The sequence below is a fragment of the Nannobrachium achirus genome (genome assembly GCF_963921795.1).
Source record: "Nannobrachium achirus genome assembly, chromosome: 16".
In the NCBI taxonomy this organism is placed as follows: Eukaryota; Metazoa; Chordata; class Actinopteri; order Myctophiformes; family Myctophidae; genus Nannobrachium; species Nannobrachium achirus.
Genome location: NC_137823.1, coordinates 12,819,513 through 12,842,275, shown reverse-complemented (window position 1 = coordinate 12,842,275; position 22,763 = coordinate 12,819,513). Strand labels below are relative to the sequence as shown.

The following is a 22,763-nucleotide window of genomic DNA, read 5'->3' as shown; positions in this document are numbered from 1 at the left end:
ATATATTATAATTATATTATATTCCATATTGCTTTTGCCAAAAAAGCAAAGAAAAAATAAATAAACACTATGTGTTATTTAGCCAGCTCCTTTTAGAACTGAATCCAAATTGGTATCTTTCTCTTTTTTCCTCTCTCTCTCTCTCTCTCTCTCTCTCTCTCTCTCTCTCTCTCTCTCTCTCTCTCTCTCATAGGGCTTGTCAGGTCTCCCGGTCAGTCTCTCGCCCTCCCAGCATGACGTTCCGGTGAGGGAGGGGCTCCTGACCATCCAGGACCTCAGGGCCAACACCGGGGCCCGTTTCCTGTCTGCACTGTACGACACGGTGAGCAGCTTCCTGTTGTTTGAAATGTTGAAAAAAGCCAATGTACATGCGCATGTGAGCATGTAGATCTGATATTTTCACAATAGAACAGTGATATTCAAAATCGTAATGCCTCAACTCTTAGTTATCATCAGGGTGTGGGGGTCCCCAGTTAAAATATAATTATTTTGGGGGTCGCGGCCTGAAAAGGTTTGAGAACCACTGAGTTAGTGAGTGTCTCTACCGGGTGAGAGTACAGCAGTGCTGAACCATGAGCCTGTATTGAACCCTTGAGCTTGTGATGCCACAGACTGGCATAAGGCATCTTCGATCAGAGACCTAACGCCTCTTCCGGGTTATTCTTTTCTCTTTCACTGCTTCGGATGTTCCCGTTCGCCCCAATTTTGACCCAAGCGCGCTGCCAATACAGCTCGTTCTTTTTACCTTGTCTGATGACTGTAAGCTGATAACTGGTCGCGCCGCCGTGTACAGTAAAAACATCTCCCGTAACGCTGCTCTCAAAAATCCACCGCACGTAAGCAATAATGGAGTCCCAAATCACTTCCTGGCTGTTTTCTGTGGATCTGATCTAGAACATGCATTTCTATGCATTTCTATGCTCTGAATGGATGGCTAAAGTACACATATGAGCGTCCATTGTAAAAAATAAATTTGTTTGGAAATAATCAATAGATAATTTTCTATAACATCGCAAAGGTAAGCTGCTTTTTAATGGCACCAGCCCCAATAAATAAATAATAAATCTGGCAGTAGAACTTTTAACATGGGAGTGGATGGGGCTCAATGTATCTGTCGCCAGATAATATGTGGTGTACCCTAACTCTCTCCCCTTGACCTCTCACCTCTCTCTCTCTCTCTCTTTCTCTCTCTCTCCAGTCCCCTCCATCAACACTAACCCTAACCCAGACTCCGCCTCCGTGTCTCTATGACATCGACCTGTACCCAGAGAACCAATAGGCTTGCAGTCTGTCTCTCTCTGTGGTGAGTTGGATGAAAACATGAGCTAATCACTGTAAGGTCTGAAGCAACTCATGATGTAATAATGTAACGGCTCAACATGTAATAGTAACACCAACAAAAAACTAAATTGCAAAGATATTATGGGGCAGTGTTACAGCAGTGTCTGACATTTCAAACGTCCAGAACTTGGTGACCATTGCTCTGATCAGAACAATATAAGTGTCCTGGTCTCCCTTAGAGATAGGGTGAGAAGTTCAGTCACCCGAGAGAGACTTGGAGTAGAACCGCTGCTCCTACACTTGGAAAGGAGTCAGCTTAGGTGGTTCGTGCATCTAGTACGGATGCCCCCCGAGCGCCTTCCTAGGAAGGTCCTCGATTGAAGATGGTTGAAGATGGATGGATGGATGAAAAACTAGTGTAATATATAATGTAATAATCAGCTTATAATCTAATACAATCATTAGCGCATTACATAATAATGTATTTTTGCTTCAGGTAATATCCGTTTTTACATTATGAGTTGCTACAAGGCCTAAGTGACCACTATTTAGATTTCCCTGAAATCTCCCAATAACCCCTGACCACTAGCCCTGCTGAAACTGTGTTTTATTTACTAGATCATCAACAACATCAACAGGCTCTACATCACAGCCTAGTGGCAAGCGGTGCACCTTTATCACCGGCAGAGGAAACCACGCAAGGAACCAACCTGCTCGTCAGGAACACTTAGGACTGCAGGTTCAGTGTCTTGCTCAAGGACACGTCGACCCTAACTCTAGAGGGGAGCCTGGGATCGAACCGGGGACCTTGCGACGGTGGTCGCTCTAACCACTGCCACCAACGACAACAACAACCTGAATAATCACTTCGCACGAACAGTGGTGTAAAGTAACTAAGTACATTTACGTAAGTACTGCACTTAAGTACAGTTTTAAGGTATTTGTACTTAACTTGAGTGGTTCCAGTTGTCAGTACTTTTACTTCTACTCCATTACATCTCAGAGGCAAATATTGAACTTTTACTCCACTACAATTATTTGAAAACTTTAGTTACTAGTTACTTTGCAGATATGAATGATTATATTATAAAACAATACATTAATCCATTTTAGACCTATTTTATACCTAGGCTATTTGAAAATAGCCGATCTACAAGCTCACAACACGTCTCATTGCGACGAATTGTGAGCTTGTAGATCTGCTATTTCCAAATAGCATATCAATTTTGTACTTTTCATTTTGGTACTTTAAGTATATTTTGATCCCAATACTTTCGTACCTTTACTCAAGTACATTTTGAATTACAGACTTTTACTTGTAACGGAGTATTTCCACATTGCAGTATTGATACTTTTAAACATCTGAGTACCTTTTCCACCACTGCATGCGAAAAGTGTGATGATGTAAAACACTGTTTCCTCAATCCTTTTTGAACGTTTTCTACATTTGTTGTACTATTATTATAAATGCAGATTTTTCATGTTTTTAATCTTTGTCATGAGCGTATATGTGATTCCACAATAATATCAGATTTACAGAACATGATCTTTGCACCATGCTGATGATTGAATGTGTTTTTGAGAATGTGTTTTTGATTGATGTATTGCTTGATTGTTTGATTGAATACTATACAGTTTGCACAGAGTACAGAGGTACAGTTATCCAAGGATGCTAAAAGGATAATAACAGCAAACCCGAGGGCTTGTTTCCATTGTGCTCCTGTGTATTCAGTTCATCATGTTAAATCCTACCTGAGATATGTGACTGTTCAGCAGAAACTTGATGGCTGCTTGTTCTTGTGATACATGTGATGCTCATCATGTATGCGTGCGTGCGTGAAAAATAAAGTAATGAATGAAACAACAATAGTTGTATCAGTACAGTATATGTATATATAACGAAACTAAGGCAACTAAGATAATATTATATCATGTGGCTTATAAGGGATTCTCCAGGTAATGTTGTTATGACTTTGGTGAATTACTACTTTATTATTACCTCTGTAAAGGTAGAAAAATCACACCCTGTGTGAAGTGAGTGGTGCCTTTTGATTTAATTTATGAGCCAAGTGTGGGACATACATACATGCAGACAAAGCAAAGATGTACGAGTGGTTAGCAGCACCACTCAAAAACGACAAAGCAAACAGAATAAAGATGCCCGGTCAGTGCATATTTTAACAAAATGCATATCATGGTGATTGAAACAAGACTTTAAACTAGTGACTGGAACCATAAAGTATGATAATGTTTATTAAGGTAATAAAATCAAGTGCAAAAAAACAATTTTTGATCCAACCTCCTGAGATACAGTAGCTAGGCAGCGTGATGATGCTCAAAAGTGTGGGTTGTCCTCAAACACAAGTTCTAACTAGTCTTTAGTTCCGGAGCTCAACCAACACCCCCAAAAAAACGACGGGACCCATAGAGCCCTCCAACCCAATCGGTGTCCGCAGGCAATCAGGTTTCCGCCTTCCCGAAGGTCCCGTCGGGCGGCCGGTAGTGCTCGGGGAAGGTGTGATGGGCTTTGAAGGCGTACAGCCGGCGGCCACAGTTCTTCAGCGTGTTCTCCCGCCGGCAGCCCTCGCTGCGCATGGCGTCCAGGGCCTGCGCGAAGACGCGCGGCGCCATGCCGTGCTCGCCCCGCAGCACCAGGCACTGCTCCAGCGTGACCGACATGCCCGTGCGGTCCTTGGCGCTCCTGCAGCTGGTGAAGCGCACGCCGTTCAGCCGCCGACACGCCTCGGCCGCACGCCGGAGGACGTCCACGTTCCTGTCCTTCTTGGCGCCGACGTCCCGGCCCAGGCGACTCAAAAGCTCGGGGAGAGGCGTTTCGGAGCGAGGCGTGGGGAGACAGTCCTCGGGCAGGACCTCTTTGAGCCGCTTGTAGTAGGAGTTCAGCCCGGCCAGACCCTCCGCGTTGACGGCCTCTTGGAGGGACTTGCCTTCGGACCTCTCGGCCGGAGTGGATCCGCGGCGTCCCAGGATGCCCACGTTGAACAGCACCGGCTGGACGCGCAGTGGCGCGCCGTCCCGGATCTCCCGCGGCAACCCGTCGAACTCGGCGCCCGGCAACGGGACGCGGACGCTGACACCGCCCCGGTCCCCGGTGAGGACGGGCAGCAACAGCGGGCCGTCCCCGGTCGCCGCCCGGGCGACCCTAAAGGAGACGCGGCGCAGGTCCGCGACACCCACACTCATGTCCTCCAGCATGGGAGTCTCCTCCCCGTGGGGGCTCAGCAGGGACTCGAACTGCGCCAGCAGGCCGACGGCGCGGAGCTGGCGCAGGAAGCCATCGTCGTAGAGACGGTTCCTCAGCGTGGCGACGAAGCCGCATACGAGGGCCGTCAGCGCCTGGCAGAATACCACGTCCCGGCGGTACCTCAGTGACGTGTCCGTGGTCATGGGGGCACTGTCCTGCATTAACAGGAAAGTCATGGACTTCCGGGCCCTGTCGCTCGTCGCGGCCACGCAGGCCGTCAGCACCGCGAGGAGAGGGCGTAACGCCTCGCTCCACTCGCCCGGGTCGAGCTCCACATCAGCGGATGGTGCGCTTCCGTCCTGTGTACTAGCACCGCCCCGCTGGTCGGTCGGGGTACTGCCGTCGTCGGGACTGCTCTCCTTTCGCAGCAGCGTGTCCACATGCCGGACGACGTGCTCCAGACACTCGTCTACGCTCGACCGCACCTTCTCCCACTCCTCTTCGCGGCGGTCTACGTGCGACGATGAGCCGCGGCCGCCGCCACAGCTCTGCTCGATCAGCGGCGGGTCCTGATAGTTACAGAGCATCACTTGTTCCGAGTCGGCAGATGAGGATGAGGAGTGAACCGCTTCAAAAGCGACGTAGTCAGGTCGTGCCTTGTCAAGGCCCCGGGTGGTGGCCGGCAGCAGCTCACAGTCGCACACGGTCCTCAGCTCACGTGTCTTGTCGGCCAGCGCGGCCAGAGTCCTCCGCAGGCCGTCGGCCGAGCGCTCCTCGGCCGCTCTGGCCAGCCTCTCTGCGTGGTCACCGACCTGGCTCTGGAGGGCATCGACGCGGCCGGCAATCTCCTTGGCTCTGGCGACGTCCTGGGGGCTGTACGTGGCGGCTTGGGCACCGTGTTTCTTGGCGTCTTCAGACATCCGGACGAGTTTACTCAGCCCGCCGTTCCCGAAGCCCCGGCAGTGAGCTGCGGGAGCGCCGAATGTTATCACCTGATACGTGTGGTGGTGGTCGTCCGAGAAGCCTGGCCGTTCCTCCTCCCGGACCCTCATTCTCTGGAGGTGCAGGTTCGTCGGCATGAATTCCAACTTTGAGTCCGCTTTCAGGCTGCTGGCCTTAAATGACGGACCCGCGTAGCCGTCGAGGTCTGACATCGCTTCCCGGTACGCCGGCGCTGCGGCCCGGTACCGGGAGACGACCCGCCTTCGTAGGTCCTCCCAGCGCGGAGACAGCTCTCCCAGCTCCTCCAGCGAGCTCGCTCTGGCTGCATCCTCCGCCAGTAGCAGTCTGACGTACTGCCTGGGAACATGGAGGGACAGGGCGCTCTCCGCCATCTGCTCCAGCACCACCAGGGGGCTCCACCCGTCCGCCGCGGGGAAGCGGTACATCCTGGACAGGGTGCCTCCGAACACGGAACGCAACAGCACGTCTTTGGACAACGACGCGTACGTGGTTCCGACTCCCGTCGGTCTCTCGTCTAGAGGCGCAGCTGTCCGCCCGTCGACGTTGTCGGGGAGACGGGCCGCGGGTGTCGCTGCTCTCTGGTCTCTCTTCTCTTCCTCCCTCCTCTGCCAGGCCGTCACGATGATGTTCCCCACGCGCTCGTTCTCTGCCGATCTCAGTTCCAGCTGCAGCCTGTGGCTCTCCTTCTCGTCGTCCTGCAACAACAGCTCCTCGACGTGAAACAGGGCCGAGCCCAGCGCGTACGTCGTGCCCTGGCAGCAGAGGTCCTTGACGTCATACACGGCCAGGCTGACCTGCGTCTGCCGGTCCACGTTGGAGTCCTGGAAGAAGGCGATGGCGGTCAGGTAGACGGGGTCGCCGGTTCCCTCCACGACCTCGGTCCGAGTGTGTTTAGTCCAGAGCGCCTGAGGAGGGCCGGCGAAGCTCGCCTCTACGAAGCTGTTAGGCTTACGGTCCTCCTCCGGCACTGGAGTCACCAGCTCCGTACAGGACACACTGAACACCAGCACCGGCTCATCAGGGTCTGGACTATTCCCAGCCAGGGCCGGTCCGCTCATCTTGCTGGAGACGAGGAGAAAAATACTGCTTACATATGAACTCGAGGAACGACGGCCACCCTTTATACAGTGCTTGTGTTTGACGTCATTTAAACATCCTAGCTGGTTCACGTTTTTTCCCTCCATTCTGGATTCCCATAGACTTTTTTTTCATATTGCTTCATATAAGAACTGTGTTCCAAACATAAACAAATGATCTCAGCGGTTTGACTCGATGGTGAGAATACACTAATGTTACTGTCACCGAATTAGTTAAACTTTACTCACCGGGCTTTAGCTACTCACCGGCGTCAGCAGGTTAGCTACTCACCGGCGTCGGCAGGTTAGCTACTCACCAGCGTCGGCAGATTAGCTACTCACCAGTGTCGGCAGGTTAGCTATTCACAAGCATTGGTTTCACTGAGGTTAGGGTTAAGGTTGGTTTAGGTGGTCGCACCACTCTGCACCTCTGCGCGGTCCAAGCGAACAAAGGAGCTCTCCCTAGCTCCGGGTAAGCCAATCAAAAGCTTCCGTGGGCGGGGTTTTCCCAGAACTCATGTGCGTCTTCAAATAATGCTTCGTCGGCACATGGGACACGCGGCCCTCGCGTCGGTGAGCCAGCGGTCCACGCACCTCCCGTGGAAGGCGTGGGAACACGGCAGGACCCTGAGCCGGTCGCCTTCCCGGTACTCGTCCAGGCAGATGGCGCACAGGTCGTCGCTGCCTCCGTCGTTGCGCGCACCGTCCCCCTTCTCGTACGTGCGGACCGGGAGTTTCCTCAGCAGGTACTCGCTCCTTTTGCACCCGCGGCCGCGTTCGTACCGGCCGAACATGAGGTTCACGGCATTAGAAGCGAAGCCGATGACAAGGTAGGGGACGCAAAGGTCCTGGCAGCACGCGGCGACCCAGGCACACACAAGTATTTCTAATTGAATCAGAATTGCGGCACGTTGAATCCAAACCACAAAGTCGTCCCACACCATCTCTGTCGTTTGGCCGTTCTGGTGAAGATCCATCGGGGCCGCTGCGAGCGCATTAAGTGCAAAGATGAGCATAAGCATGGCGACCTCGGCAGCCTGCGAGCCTTCCTTGGAATTAAAGGTAGCCATGTTCAGGAGCTGAGTAACGACGACAAAGCTGCGGTGGACGGCGGAACCCCGCTCCTGCCGAAGAGCTGCGACCATGGTCAAGACCATGCTTACGTTTCCCAACCAGATGTACATGTTGTGAACGATGGCAGCAGGCGCTGGCACACTGGAGAGGCTCGACGTCAAATATGCCGTCAAAGACCTCGATGAGGACGATGATTAATTGCTTTTCTCCAAGAGGGATTGGCAATGGCAATGGGCTCACATGCACTGTCTCACTCCTTCACTACTGCTGAGCCGGGAAAAAAACTAAGATAAAGAAAGTGGCCAAAGTGACTTCTACTTCTGTCAACTATATAAAAGAGGCTGCAGGTTGAGGCAGGCAGAGTAGAGGACATTTAAAATGATGATCTGTTATAATGAGACCGAATTAATTGATTTATGTTTTCAATTTCAATGACTCACAATGCCTCACTACTCAGTCATAAGTTCCCGTTATACACCCAAATATGGCGTGTCACGCTGTCCGTATAGCACGGAACTCCATGTTTGAAGATAACTAATGTCACAGAGAGAACGGCCCATAAGGAGATATGCCCATACAAGGAGATATGTGTGTCGTGTTTGATATGTTTGAAACAAGACACGTACATATCTCCTTTGTCTGCGAGTCCGCGACATTAGTTATCTCCATACATGGAGTTCCGTGCTCATACATTTCTGTGAAGCCTATATACTCGACCTTCTTTCATACAAAGCCATCTCCATACATGGAGAGCTGTGCTCCTACATATGTGCTCACAAAATTAATAAATAAACAAACAAAAAAAGTCAGAGCAAATAAGCGGTCTGATCGGCGGCTTCTCCCATTGTGTGCACTGGAACCGTGTTGACTGTTGGTTGGTGCACCGATATGATCGGTAATGGATAACAAATTTTAATCACGTTCATTTTCTGTAATTAATTAATCGAAATTAATCAGTTAAAGTCTCAGCCCTATACTGCATGATCAGATGATTCTCAGGATACACTGGGGACTTGTCTTGCTCACTCATTCAGATGTTGATGCTTTGTTTTGTTTTTTTCATGTTGAGATGTTGAAATGGCACAGGCGTACTATAAGAACAACAATAGAGAGACAACCAAAGGCGTACTCAGAAAGAAATAGGGGGTGACAGTTTGTGGAAAAAGAAGACATTTATTTACAAAACGGAGCCCATTGTAAAAGAGACATTATCTATTTACAAAACATTTCATGACAATCAACGCACGTGCGCGCACACACACACACACACACACACACACACACACACACACACACACACACACACACAGAAGCATCTCTCAGTTTGACGTTTTCTTTTCCTTTTAAATCCAAAATCCCAGTTATTCAAAGTCAAGTTCAGACCAAAGATCGCAACGAGACACAAAACACTTTTTTTTAAGATTGATTAAAGCCTGTTCAGAATCGCCAGCTTCGTCGTTCTATCAAAAGTTTTTCCAAAGATTCCCCTCAAACATTCAACATTTTTCAAAATAATTTCATAAATAAATACAAAATGAACCCCGTTGTGAGATTGTAGGTCGGCTATTTTCACCAGTTTGGGTCCCAAGTATAGACAATTAAATTATAATAATGATAATAATAACGCTATGTTTTCTTTAAAACCTTGAAAAAGGTCTTCATTGTGATAAATAAGAACTTAAAGAGGTGGTGCCATAGTTTTGTACTTTTTCTGTTTTTCATGTGTCTAGGAGGTTGAAAGTACTTCAATAGACCCCCTGGTGTGGTTTTTATGAGCAATTATGTATTCTCTTGGAGGCTGCCACCTTATGGTCAAAAGTGTCAGTTAAAAAACACACATACTTAGTATGTGTGTTTGTATGTCACAAGTATGTCACAGTATCAACTCCTCCCCTATTTACCATTCACCCAACACTGTGGGGTTTGGCTAACTTCAGCTGGGTCACCACCCACCATGACATCCATGCGTACTTAATGAACTGGGGGTGTGGCCACATAAAAACCCAATTTTAACTCTTTCTGTATACTTTTTTGGAAAAAAATCTTCCTCCTGGTATAATCATAATACCTGATAATCATGTTTTAGAGGGGGGAAAAATCATGGCACCACCTCTTTAAAGTTGGTCCAAGTTGGAGCACAATCGATTGATTGATTGATTGATTGATTGATTGGTTGGTTGATTGATTGATTATTAAAATGACATGCACGCGGCAGACAAGCTCACAACAGTCGCGATGCGACGCGTTGTGAGCTTGTAGATCTTTTTTCTGAAACTCAGAGTTACAGACCTGTAAGGGTCTCTTTGGAAGCCCCTCAAGAACCCCACTTTTAGAACCACTGCTCTGAAACACACATTCTGTTAAACCAAAACGGTGTGTAGACGAAAGAGGCGCTGTAACAAAATACACAATAGCTGTGTCTACATGGACAGTTTTAATTGGGTTAAAACAAGATGAAAAAGAAACCAGATTAAAATTATCCATGTATACACCTAAATAAACCTGATTAAACCCAACCCAATTTAAATTCTAATCGCATGAAGAGGGGTGGTCTACACCTTTTTAAAACCTGATCAAACACCAGATCGGATTGATCTCACCACATGTAAACACTTGATTTCAAAACCTTCAATCAGGTTTATTTTTAATCAGATTGGAAGAAAGGTGTCTATGTAAACGCTACTGAGACCTGAAGGTGGCGTTGTTGTAATGCCTAATTCCTGCTCCGTCACACACAGGCCTTGCGTGGCAAAACATTATGTGACCTACAAGCTCACAATGCATGTGGGCCTTGTCAAAGACACACTGACAACACTCAGTTCCAAAGTATTTGACGGTACATCTTCTGCTGTCTGTCGGTTTGTACCGGTACAACCAGCAGCGACCGGTCATTTTGATGATGAAAGTCTTGTGACCATGATTGAGTTTGTAACAGCAACCAAAGAAAGTGTTTTTCAAGGACCCCCAACTTGATATGCATTTAGACCACGGGACCCCCATTTGATGCCAGAATCTCCACGGGACCCAGATCTACACTGTAAAATCCTCAGTGTCCATTTAACAGACCCATAGAGGGTACATTTTGGACCCCTTGGCGGACCCCGATGTTGAGAAACAGTAGAGACTTTAAGCAATGACGGCTACGGCAACCGGACATGGATCAGTGCTCGATAGATAAACCTGCTCGCCGGCAGAAGCTACCATTCCACGTAGCGTCTACAACATCTGCTGCATAGACGGCTTAGACGCGTCACCATGGGAACCAAGGAGTTCAGTAAAAGGGGTGGTACCCCACGATTTTGACTGCTATGAAGTTGGCGTCATAGCAGCCGTACTCCGCTTGTAACTGATCCATCCGGAAAAGCTCAAAGTCCCTACTGATTCATGACAGCGGGTAAACAGCGCTGTAGTTTTTTGGTTCAAGTCCTTCCTCTCAGCGATTCAATAAGTTCCGTGATTGTTTTGGTTTTCCCCGCACGGCGGCGGCGCGTGTCGTGTTCTTTCCTCCGTCAGTCACTCCACGGCCACTCCTTCCACGCTCTCCTGCGACACCTCAGAGTCCAGCGAGTAGCAGGAGCTGCCGTTGTCCTGGGCCTCCCTGTTGGCCTCCTCCAACATGGCCGCCGCTCCTGCGTGACAAGGAGCAAGGCTGTCGTAGTTAAATAAAACGTAACGAAATAACTAAAACTGAAATTGTGTACAGAAAATGTTGTTGGTTTAGTCTTTGTCAATATTTCATACACAAGAGAAGTTTGTGTATATATATATATATATATATATATATATATATATATATATATATATGCAAACTTGATTTAAAAGCCGATTTAAACAAAACTGAACTGAAAATGATAAGCCAGCTGATAGATGGCAGCGACGTATTTATACAGACAGACAGACACAGGCGTGTGTATCAAAACAACATCCCGCTTCCAGCAGTGGAAGCTTGTGATTGGCTGAACCGGAGGTAGGGAGCGCTCCGTTGTGTTCGCCTGGACCGCGCGGAGGTGCCGAGAGCTCACTCGTGGTTATAGGTAATATAATAGGCCTACATGCGATGTTCCATATATAACACAAGAAATAATCATAACACATTATAAACATTCTATATTTATAAGGTCTACTTAATAATTGGGACTTACAAGAACCATTATCATGGTTATAATAGACCTACATTTACAGTAGTTTAGGCATTTTGGTTTGATAAGGTTGTGGGCAGAACAATTTGACTGACACTTCATAGTGAATTAGTGAAATAATGAATAGCTTATGTCATGATTGCTATTATAGCTAGATCATATTGTGTTTATAATGCCGGCGCGCCTCCGTCATCTCCACCGAAAACAAGCGCTCCGCCCTTGTTCCATTGTTAGAACCGGGATGTTGTTTTGATACACGCGACACAGACACATACTAACACACAAAGTCAGATGCAGAAGCAGCAAGCAACACTTAAAAATCTTTAAACAATTAAATAAAAGATTTATTCTAACCTTGTGGCGTAGTGCCGCCTCCGTCGCAGTAGTGCGAGGGGGCGTGGTGCTGGTGGAGCAGCTGGCTGCACAGGCGGTTGTAGCGGGTGTAGCGCGAGGGCTTGCAGCCCGTGGTGTGCGTGTACATGTGCTCCTGCAGCGCCCCCTTGTGGGAGAAGTTGACGCTGCACACGGCGCACGCCATCTTCCGCTTCCGCGAGTGGAGGAGAGAGGTGGCGCTGTGGAGAAAGGGTGGAGCACAGGTTTGTTACGGTTAATATAAAACGAAATGACGACGAAACATTTTAGTTGGCTGAAAATGAAAATAAAGATGAGGCTTTACACAAAAACAATAGCTGACTGAAACTGTACAAGCTCAAGCTTGTAGATCTGGCCTGGTTCCAGCCCATAGACCGGCCCACTCCCAGAGTGGACTGTTTCTCTGGTCTGGAATTGTGTTCATAATAAGTGATTTCTGGAGCCGAAATGACGGCTCCTCCAATTAACGCAGGGGGTGGGGGTGGGTTTAACAAATAACCAATCCGTGCCGTCAAAGTCCCTCCCCACCAGAAATCGCTCAAACAGGGCACTTCAGCTGAGTCTGAAATCTGCTATTTACGCTATTCTTTATGAGCATTTGAATCTCAGTCCTAACTAGCCTCGCGTAGCCAGGCTTACTCATCTGCGAAGAGAAAAGCCTGGTGACAATATCAGGCAGAGACCGTTCAACTTCCGCCGTGAGAATTTCACCGGAAGACTGCAACGCATGACGTAACGTCCGTTAAACGCAGCACTTCCGCCACTTCTGCTAGAACCAAGTTATATTGTGGCCAGGGTGAGTCCTAACTACCTACCCTGTATTACAATTTTAAAAAACTAAAACAAGCAGTAAAAACTAATTGTCACATCATAAAAACTTGACTGAACAGGGAATCAAAACCAAAACAAAGATTTATATCAAAAATAAAATAATAAACAAATGGAAAACGCAATAACCTAGGAAGAGAGGGAGGGCTGCTCCCTCCTCCTCCTCCTCCTGCGCTGCCTCCTGATTGGCTGCGCTTCAGCTCGGCGGCCAGCTGGTTAGCGAGCGCCTGGCTCTGCCGCAGCGCCTCCTCCAGACAGCCCGTGTCCACGGTGGAGCCTCCTCCTCCTCCGTCTACACCTCCTCCTCTGTGTTCCTCCTCCACCTCTCCTCCGTCTCCACCTCCTTCTCCACCTCCCGTCGGCGTCAGTCTCTCCATCAGACCACTGGCTGGATGCACACAGGTGGATGGTAAAGAGTTATTTAACCCATTTAGGCCTGAACACATTATTATACGCAATATTTTATGCCTTAAATATTTAAGAAAATACAAGCTTGCATTATATTTATGTCTTACAAGCTAATATTTATGCCTTAAATATTTAAAAAAAATACAAGCTTGCAATTGGAGGTAATATTTCTTGCCAACCTTAGAATGCTGTTATCATACGTAGTCGTATTTTTTTTTTTGGGGGGGGGGGGGGGGGGGAGTAATTGAAGTTTAGTGGATCGCCCCAAAAGAGCCCTCATAATATCTTGCTAGAAAGAAAGTTTGAGAACACCTGGTCTAAACCGTCTATAAAATCTAAAGATAAATAATCTGTACATTGAAATACAAACTATAGGATGCCAGGTCAACAACTGAACCCGACTTTATGCCTTTGCATAAGCCTGCAATGTTGACAAGGCTAGGGCAAGTGAGCGCTACGGCGAGTGCTAACTGCTAGCCACGTGCTAAGGTGGTGGAGTCTGAAGAGGCGTGTATTAGGGCATTCACGAATAGTGATTTTTAGTATTCGAATTATTCAACCACAAAGTATTCAAATAGTCGAATATTCGACAGGACTGTCCAAACTGTCAAATACTGTCAAATATAGTAAGCAAGAGGCGAACATTGTGAAAATAGTAGATCTACATGCTCACAACGCCTCACAACGCAAGGCGTTGTGAGCATGTAGTTCTACTATTTTCACAATATTTATCCGCGGAACCGAGTCATATTAAATGTAATACCTACAATTCCAAATGCTTGTCAGGGTGGGGGTCCCCAGTTCAAATAGGTCTATTTTGGGGGTCACGGCCTAAAAAGTTGTGAGAACCCCTGGTATAGAGCATTAACAAATTCATCCACCAGGGGTATTGACAACTCATTTTTATACTTCCTATCTAGCCAAGCTTTATAAACTATACATTTTTTTAAAGAGAAAACAATAAAAAAATAAGCGAATATTTGACTTCGGGGGAACAACGTCGAATAGTGACTTTGATATTCGAATATTCGAATATTCGGTGAGTGCCCTAGTGCAGGGGTGCCCAAAAGGTAGATCGTGATCTACCAGTAGATCACCAAGGGCATGTGCAGGTAGACCACATGACATGCCTCTAAAAATATATAATTAGAATATAAAAAGAATATGTCAATATGACATCAAGAAGGGCCTGTCAGCTCCCTTCTATAGGCAAACTTCCAATGCAATACTTTGTTCAAGAGTCAGTAGCATTATAAAGAACCCCAAAACCTACCACTTCCATATATGGGATGAAGACATTTCCCCCAGTATTTCCCATTTATTTCCCCCTTACCTTAAAGAGGTGGTGCCATAGTTTTGTACTTTTTCTGTTTTTCATGTGTCTAGGAGGTTGAAAGTACTTCATTAGACCCCCTTATGTGTGTTTTTTTTTTTAGAAATGATGTATTCTCTTAGTATTTGTTTGTTTTCTCTTGGAGGCTGCCACCTTGTGGTGAAAAGTGTCAGTTAAAAAACACAGATAAGATGACATCACAGAATCAACTCCTCCCCTATTTACCATTCACCCAACACTGTGGGGTGTGGCTATATCAGCTGGGTCACCACCCACCATGCCATCCATGCATACTTAATGAACTGGGTGTGTGTCCACATAAAAACCCAATTCTAACTATTTCTGTATACTTTTTTGGAAAAAATCTTCTTCCTAGTATAATCATAATACCTGATAATCATATTTTATAGGGGGGGGGGGAAATCATGGCACCACCTCTTTAAGTGTATTTGTCTAAAATGTAACGCCAGTGCTGCTATTCCAAAGCCTCCCTCAGGCCCTCAGCTAAAACATTTTGGATGGGTAGATCATGTTGAGCTAGTCATTTTAAAAGTAGATCTCATGTCAAAAAGGTGTGGGCACCCCCTGCCCTAGCGTGTATTTATACGCTGTGATACTGTGACGCTGCGTAGCGTACCTCCGGCGGGGATCAGGCCGTCGGCAGCGTGGTTGAACAGGTGCTGGCGCAGGCCCTCGGCGGACGGGCAGCACTCCCCGCAGCGCGGGCAGAGCAGGGGCAGCGGGCTGCCCTTGAAGAGGAGACCCCTCCCCCCGCACCCCGGGCTGCTGCTGCTGCCCCGGGGGGAGGCCGGGGAGACTGCCCCCCCCTGCGCCTCCTCCCCCTCCCCCTCCTCCTCCTCCACCTGCAAAGACAGGACCACAACACCTCATTTTAACCGCTTAAAGGGAAAACTTTAGTTTTTTACATCAAGGGTTCATATTTTAGATTGTAATTAAAGAATATAAAAGAGTGTTAAAATTACTTCATTTACTGCTTTCTATTGTTTTAGAGATTCTTATTTCAGTGGTTGGGGGCATGCGTACAAGTGGCTAAATATGTATTTTTAGACACAATAAGCCAGCAGTTTCTTTATTGCTATTTACAGTAACACTTCTAGCCCCCATAAGTCACATCCAACCATGAAAGGTTGCGTTGTATCTTGGGAATGGGCTTATTCTGTGTAAAATGACATATTTAGACACTTGTACACCTCATTTTAACCACTTAAAGGACAACTTTAGTTTTTTACAACAGGGGTTCATATTTTAGATTGTAATTAAAGAATATAAAAGATGAGTGTTAAAATTACTTTATTTACTGCTTTCTATTGTTTTAGAGATTCTTATTTCAGTGGTTGGGGGCATGTGTACAAGTGGCTAAATATGTAATTTTACACAGAATAAGCCCATTCCCAAGATAGAACGCAACCTTTCATGGTTGGATGTGACTTATGGGGGCTAGAAGTGTTACTGTAAATAGCAATAAAGAAACTGCTGGCTTATTGTGTCTAAAAATACATACTTAAGGCCTCTCCATACTTCGACCGAAATGTTCGGTGAGTTGTGTTTTCCAACGTGCAAATTTCCGAACTCTCGTTCGGTCCAATGCTTTTCAGAAGTCCCGAGGGATATAATTTTATGGTAGAAAAGGACCTTTTGACCGAAAACGGCAGTTTCGGTCGAAGTATGGATAGGCCTTTAGCCACTTGTACGCATGGCCCCATGCGTACGCATGCCCCACATTTTAGCATGGTAAGCACGATAAAACAATAGAGCGAAGCAAATGAAAACATTTTAACACTCACTTTTTTCTTTTCTCTAATTACTATCTAAAATATGAACCCTTGTCGTAAAAAAACAAAGTTGTCCTTTGGTGAAAATGGGTTACAATTATAATTATAATTTTTATAAAAATTATAATAAAAAGAAGAAGAAAAAACAAGTCTGAAGTAATAAAGCAAAACAAAAACCACAAGAACAAAATGACCAGGGGCAATTCTGCATGGTCATCATAACTAGGGGAGACGTTGTGTTTGAGTTCAAATACAAATCTTATCAAATCCAACCTGCTCCTGTTTGATGCGGCCTGAGATGTCCGAGTCGTCGCCAGACGCCACGTTCTGGAGTCCCGCCGCCCTCTGGTCAGCGACCAGCCCCTCCAGGCCCTCCAGGCCCACGGCCAGGGAGCTCATCTGGGCGTGGGACCGGCCCACGTGGCTGGAGGAGCGTCCGTCCGGCCCGGACTGGGCTCCCCCCGCCCCCCTGCGGCCCCCCGCCGACCCCTTCTGCGCCCCGGCGGAGCCCTCCTTGCCGGAGGCCAGCTGGGACGAGATCTGGATCCCGTACAGGTTGGACATGCGCACCACGTCTGGGGAGTGGGAAAGGAGGTCGGAGTAACAAAACGTTTAGTTAGCCTCATAGCATAATTGCCTAAGTCAGGGGTCTTTAACAGGGGGTCCGGGACCCCTAGGGGGTCCTCAGAGTTACTACAGGGGGTACTCCAAATCTTTGTGTGATAGAAGCTTTTTTTCTCCTTTAACCACTTCAACCCTAGCATCCATATTCTGAGAACTTTAGCCGAAAATAGACGATCTACAAGCTCACAACGCCTCGCGCTGCGAGGCGTTTTGAGCTTGTAGATCGGCTATTTTCGGCAAATAGGTTTGGTGTAGAGAGTAAAAGGTACAAGTTCAAGTACAGAGTGAAAGGTTAAGTATATTAAGTATTGACAGTCCAAGTGGTTAAATATCTGAAAATACTAATTGACATGAATCCAAAATACACTGATGATTGTGCTGTCAAAAGATGAAACTATTATGGAATCTATGGGTTGTGGGGGTCCCTGCTTCATCTCTCTCTCAACTAAGGGGTCCTTGGCCTGAAAAAGTTGAAGACCCTTGGCCTAAGTAATTCTTTTGGCCAACTACATATGGCCATGGCTACACAGAGCTGGATTTTTCATATATCCCGTTTTTTTTTTTCAGATATCCACATAGAAAAATATCTAAGTCCACACCACAAAGAAATCTAGGTCTAAAATAATCTGATTCCCCAGACCTCCAGACCTCCACTAGGGGGACAAGCACACACACAGTAAAGTCTTCAGAGATATCCGGGTTCCATGTCTACACAGATCCAGTGGATCGGATATTTTTAAATGTCTTCACTTATTTAGAAATATCCAGTTTCACAGCCGAAATATCCAGCTTTGTGTGGCTGCAAGCCCTAACAGCGCAAAAAAATGTCTAGCTTCAGAAATATCCAGCTCTGTGTAGCCATGGATTGCTGCTTCTCCTAACACTGCTGCTTCATTGTGCCTTATTACCAATGTCCTCTGGCTATCAGAATGTTTGGTAGCCTACACTCCAAAATGACTTGGGCAGAAAGTGATTTTAAGTCAACTTTTTGCAAGAATGCAGGATGAATCATCAGTGTTAGGAGAGTGGAGTTATCGGCAGATATAAATAAAGGCAGATAAACATGACTTAGGGAAAATTAGTTTACCTAAGTCAACTAGATGGCTATGGCTGTTCACAAAAAGAAATAAAAACAAAACTAGCAAACACGATAAAAAAAAGTTAATTAAAACCAAACTGAAATTGATAAACATGAAGTCAAGGGGAAATCTCGCTTTTGCGAACGTCCATCATTTCGACCGGAGGGTTAGCGACTCACTCCAAAGAGGTTAAGGTTAGAGTGAGGGTTAGAGTCGGGTGTCGAAAAGATGAGATGTAGTAACAGCGACACGCTCCCGAAGTCAAAACTAAATAGGGGTGAAGGCTGGTGGTTAGGCTTCCTACAGACAATAACGTCATATATCTTCTCCATGTCGTTTGAGAATGAGAGGGAGGGGGGGGGGGGGGGGGTCCAATTCGTTCTCTATGGAGGTCACATGGTTTCATGTCTCTTCCAAGCCTCTCGGCTTGAATCTTCTTGTCTCTTGGCCAAGAGGCTTGGAAGAGACATGAAACTTCCATAGAGAATGAATTGGACCCACCCTACCCCCCTCATTCTCAAACGACACGGAGAAGATATATCACTCTTTAGTGTGAATGAAGCCTTAGCGAGCGTGCCTAAGAAGCCCCTGGTTGTCACAGGTACGATTCCAGGCCAGGCCAGCAATGTGTCACAGTGTCCCTGATTAACTGCTCCCCCCTCCGCACTCCTCTGTGGGCAGCACTCAGCTGGGTGAAGCCGGAAACTGAAGTTCCCCCTTAGGATAAGCTGGGTGTGTAAAATGTAAAAACTAAGTAAATACTAAAAGACAAAAGGATAATAACCTTGGTTGGAGTCGTTAGCGCCCTCTCCTGGCTGCCGGCAGAGCTGGTAGGCATGGAGGAACTTGATGCCCTCCTGCAGACGACTCTGGTCCACTGGCTGTTTAGGACACATGCCTGGACACACGCACGCACACACACACGCACGCACGCACGCACGCACACGCACACACACACACACACACACACACACACACACACACACACAGTTTAGGACACATACCTGAAGAGACACACGGCCATATGTAAAACAGACTCCACCAAGTGACCAATGACAGTTAGCACCGCTCAAAAATGATCCTATGCTTGGGAACAGGGACGTGCAGAGAATGTTAGAGAGGCAGGGGATGACATTTCTAAAGGGGCCTTTGGTGAAAATATTGAAAATAGCCGACCTCCAAGCTCACAATGCGTTGCGCTGTGACGCGTTGTGAGCTTGGAGGTCTAACCCTATTTTCAGCCATGAAAAAAGAACTTGATGTCAGCGGAGGACAGGGGAAGAAAAGCATGACAAATAGGGGTGTAACGATACATTTTAATAGCGATTCGATACATATCACGATACATGGTTAACGATACGATACATGGATGATATTGGTTCATTCATGGCGATACGATTCGACTCAATGATTTAAAATCGATATAGGCCTAGTAACTATTTAGCAAAGAAATTAAATCTGTGTGAAAGGTGTGGATAGTGCAGGTTTTTAAGAGAAACATGTATTATTATGGATATAAATAAGTAAACAGTGATTATCTGGCAAATATATGGACATTGTATATTGACAAACCTGCACCTTGACATGAACCCAGAAATTACACACATTTATCGATAGACCAGTGTAGCTATATGGAAAGGAAAAGTAATTAAACCCCTCCTTTAAAAATTTTCTTAAAAAAAATACTAAATACGTTAAATACAATGCACGAGCAGGTAGTATCGATACAATTGATTCTTTGCACTGCCGATTCGATACGATACAAAATAAGACGATACGATTCGATTTTAGCTGTTTTCATTTCGATATACTTAGTTTTTTTAAGTTAAAAACCCCTAATGACACACCATCAGTATTCAGTAATGAACAACAGTAACCTGTGTACATGATGTGCAGCAGGTAGCTGAACACGTCCGGCTGGATGTCTGTGGGCTGGATCTTGATGCACTCGCTGCACAGGAGACAAGAAGGAGCACAGCACACAGTTTAAAACGTGAGACATCAAGAACCAAACACAACCCTCTCAGGTCAGCTGGGAAAAGGTCTGCTTTCCCAGCAAGCAGGTTCAGGACCTGGACCAATCAGTGACGTCTCGATTGGGGCCAGACTAAGTAAAAAAACATGACTAGTCAGATCTGGCCTAGAATATCACCTGATTTCAACCAACATAAATCCTGCCCACGAAAACTGGCGTCCTGGATTAATCAGAGAGGGTCCGATCGAGGCCAGATACATATCATAACTAGTCAGATATGTCCCAGGATATGGGGCTGTTAAGTCTGACATCATTTTGTAGGCAGAGGAGAACTTTTGGGGCCAAAAGGCCCCAGCGCCCGTGAATCGTTTTACTATTTTTACTATTTACTAATTTTTCTTCTCTTTGTTGTTGAAAGGAAAGTGGTAGAATTATACTTTAGTCGTTATTTTTGTCTCGGATCTGTTGAAATAGCGAGGGACAGATATTGACAGTAAATCTGCTTGGAGGTCTGACTACAAAATGATGTCACGGCTTAAAAGCCCCATAACCTTATATGCTCATATTTCAACTAACATTACAAACAATAACAATAATCCTGTCAAACTAAAAAGTCCATATGACGTCCTGGTAATGACGTCAAGATCATTCCCATATGGGCTGTGATCTGGCCTGTGATCTGATGATTTTTAATGCACCACATAGATCCTTCCCTTCTCCAAAATGTTCAATTCTTTCATTTTTTGGTGTATCCTAAATTAATGTCCTTTTATAATGTGTTTCTGTAGCACTTGAAGACTTATGCAAAGGTTAAAATGTAATTTAGATAGCATTTTTATAGAACACACAAACATTATAGACTGATATCAGGCCCTTTTCTTCTTTTGTGTATCATCGTCCTTGATGATTTGGTTGGCGACATTTTATTTCACAAGATTTCTTGTTACTGACCCCAGGTTTGGAACCACTCACTCTAACCTAACGCGGACCAGTTTGTGTAGGCAGATGGGCAATTCTCCGTGAGTCTCTGGCCAATAGCATGTGTTCTCCTCCCCCCACCCCCCCTCTGCTCCACTGCTCAGCGCAGAGAACGCTGCTGCGTCATGACGCCAACACATTCGGTGCGACGCTCTCTGCACTGGTTAGGGAAATTCTACACTTCCTCCAACAGTGATCATAATTCATAACGCGATCGCCCAGGCTTCTTTTTCTTCCTATCGCCAAAAGAAGCCTGGGTTTCCGAGGCTAGTAACCACTAAACTAAAGGTTTCAGTGTGTTCTCTCACCTGGACTGGTGGATGAAGATCATCTTGAAGTAGTTGCTGAAGCTGGCCAGCACGGCGCGGTGGGCCTTGAAGTACACGTTGCCGATGGCGACCGTGCAGTCGCACAGGAAGCCGAACTCCCGCTGGACATTCAGCTGCTGCAGGAGGAACAGGCTGTGGGTCGACACCTCCATGACGTCACCCTAGGACACCACACGTCACCCTATGACACAACACAACAACAACAACACAATAGCAGTGTTGTTTTTGACAGCAGATTTTGATTTCGTTTTTGTCATAGTCTTTTGAATAAAATGTCCTTTAGTTTTAGTCATAATTTAGTAACCTGAAAAGTTTTAGTCGACTAAATATCATAAGATTTTATGGCGACTAAATATCATACGATTTTAGGCGACTAAATCTACAGTTGATTTAGTCAACTAAAATGTATTTTGGCAGGCCTTGATGGCATCGCAATGACACTTGATTGTGTGCTGAGCTTGTAGATCTGCTCTTTTCAGCATGCAACACCTGAGAGCAACCAAACATAATAAGACTCTCTTCAGCACTAGTCCCTCTCTAACGTTTTAGTCTAGTTTTTATTTTGTTGACGAAATTGTCAATATATTTAGTTTTAGTCATCACAGCTTAGTTTTTATTTAGTTTTTAAAAAGGAATCGACAAACATTTTTCGTTTTAGTCGACAAAATCAACACTGCCTAATAGACAATGACACAATAATACACAATGTTGTTGTGAGCTTGTGGATCTGCTATTCTCAGTGAAGCTTCATTAACATCACTCAGACCCTCTCTATACTTAGTCAAAAAGACCTGTGTTGCTCTGTATGTACTTGAGTGAGTGTTTTTTCCATCTGCACCAAATCTCCTCTCATCTACGAGCTCACGTATGGACTTTTTTGTTTAATTGTTTTTCATGTTAGTTGAAATGTGAGCATATAAGGTTATATTCTGGGACATATCCGTTTCCATGTTGAGAAATGTTAATAAAGGTTCACATATAGGTTCAAAAAGTAGTGGAAATAGTTTCCACTATCTATATTTCCACTATCAATGTTCTTTTTTTTAAGTATAACATTTTCAAATATGTCAGTAATTTCTTTGTATAGTACTGTATATAAGTTATGTGTCATGATTGCCATGTGCAACTTCAAAGCCTAAAAAGCCAAACAGAAATGTAATTGTCAACGACAAATACACAGTTAAATCGTTAATCGCAATTATTTGAATGACATTAATCATCATGTAAAATGTCATAATTGTGACAGCCCTAACCATAATATTAGCGGGGTAAACCACCCAGCTTGCTCAGATTCACATCACCATGTGTG

General features: G+C 45.9%; 3 protein-coding genes across 6 annotated transcripts in view; 1 reads left to right on the top strand and 2 right to left on the bottom strand.

Annotated features, from left to right (window-relative positions):
- The window catches only part of LOC308300421 (C-1-tetrahydrofolate synthase, cytoplasmic-like), a 51,957-nt gene extending 48,846 nt beyond the window's left edge, over positions 1-3,111 (top strand). For 3 of the 4 annotated variants that reach the window (XM_080744256.1, XM_080744257.1, XM_080744255.1), the window contains exons 23-25: positions 194-322; positions 1,199-1,303; positions 1,900-3,111. In XM_080744256.1, the coding sequence (XP_080600382.1) occupies positions 194-322; positions 1,199-1,279 (210 nt within the window). In that variant the 3' untranslated portion in view covers positions 1,280-1,303; positions 1,900-3,111. The remainder of the gene's footprint in view (positions 1-193; positions 323-1,198; positions 1,304-1,899) is intronic. The other variant, XR_013962822.1, reaches the window with a different exon arrangement.
- Positions 3,112-3,741: 630 nt separating this feature from the next.
- On the bottom strand, positions 3,742-7,679 carry LOC308300798 (inositol polyphosphate-4-phosphatase type I A-like; the record flags this gene model as incomplete). The annotated part of the gene is made up of 2 exons (XM_080744697.1): positions 3,742-6,508; positions 7,117-7,679. 2 exons carry the CDS (start codon positions 7,677-7,679, stop codon positions 3,742-3,744), a joined length of 3,330 nt encoding a protein of 1,109 aa, XP_080600823.1.
- Positions 7,680-11,109: 3,430 nt separating this feature from the next.
- Positions 11,110-21,606, bottom strand: zbtb25 (zinc finger and BTB domain containing 25; the record flags this gene model as incomplete). The annotated part of the gene is made up of 8 exons (XM_080744696.1): positions 11,110-11,225; positions 12,090-12,307; positions 13,065-13,227; positions 15,314-15,539; positions 16,743-17,044; positions 18,957-19,070; positions 20,050-20,123; positions 21,434-21,606. The coding sequence occupies 8 exons, from the start codon at positions 21,604-21,606 to the stop codon at positions 11,110-11,112; spliced, it is 1,386 nt and encodes a 461-aa protein (XP_080600822.1).
- Positions 21,607-22,763: the final 1,157 nt, after the last annotated feature.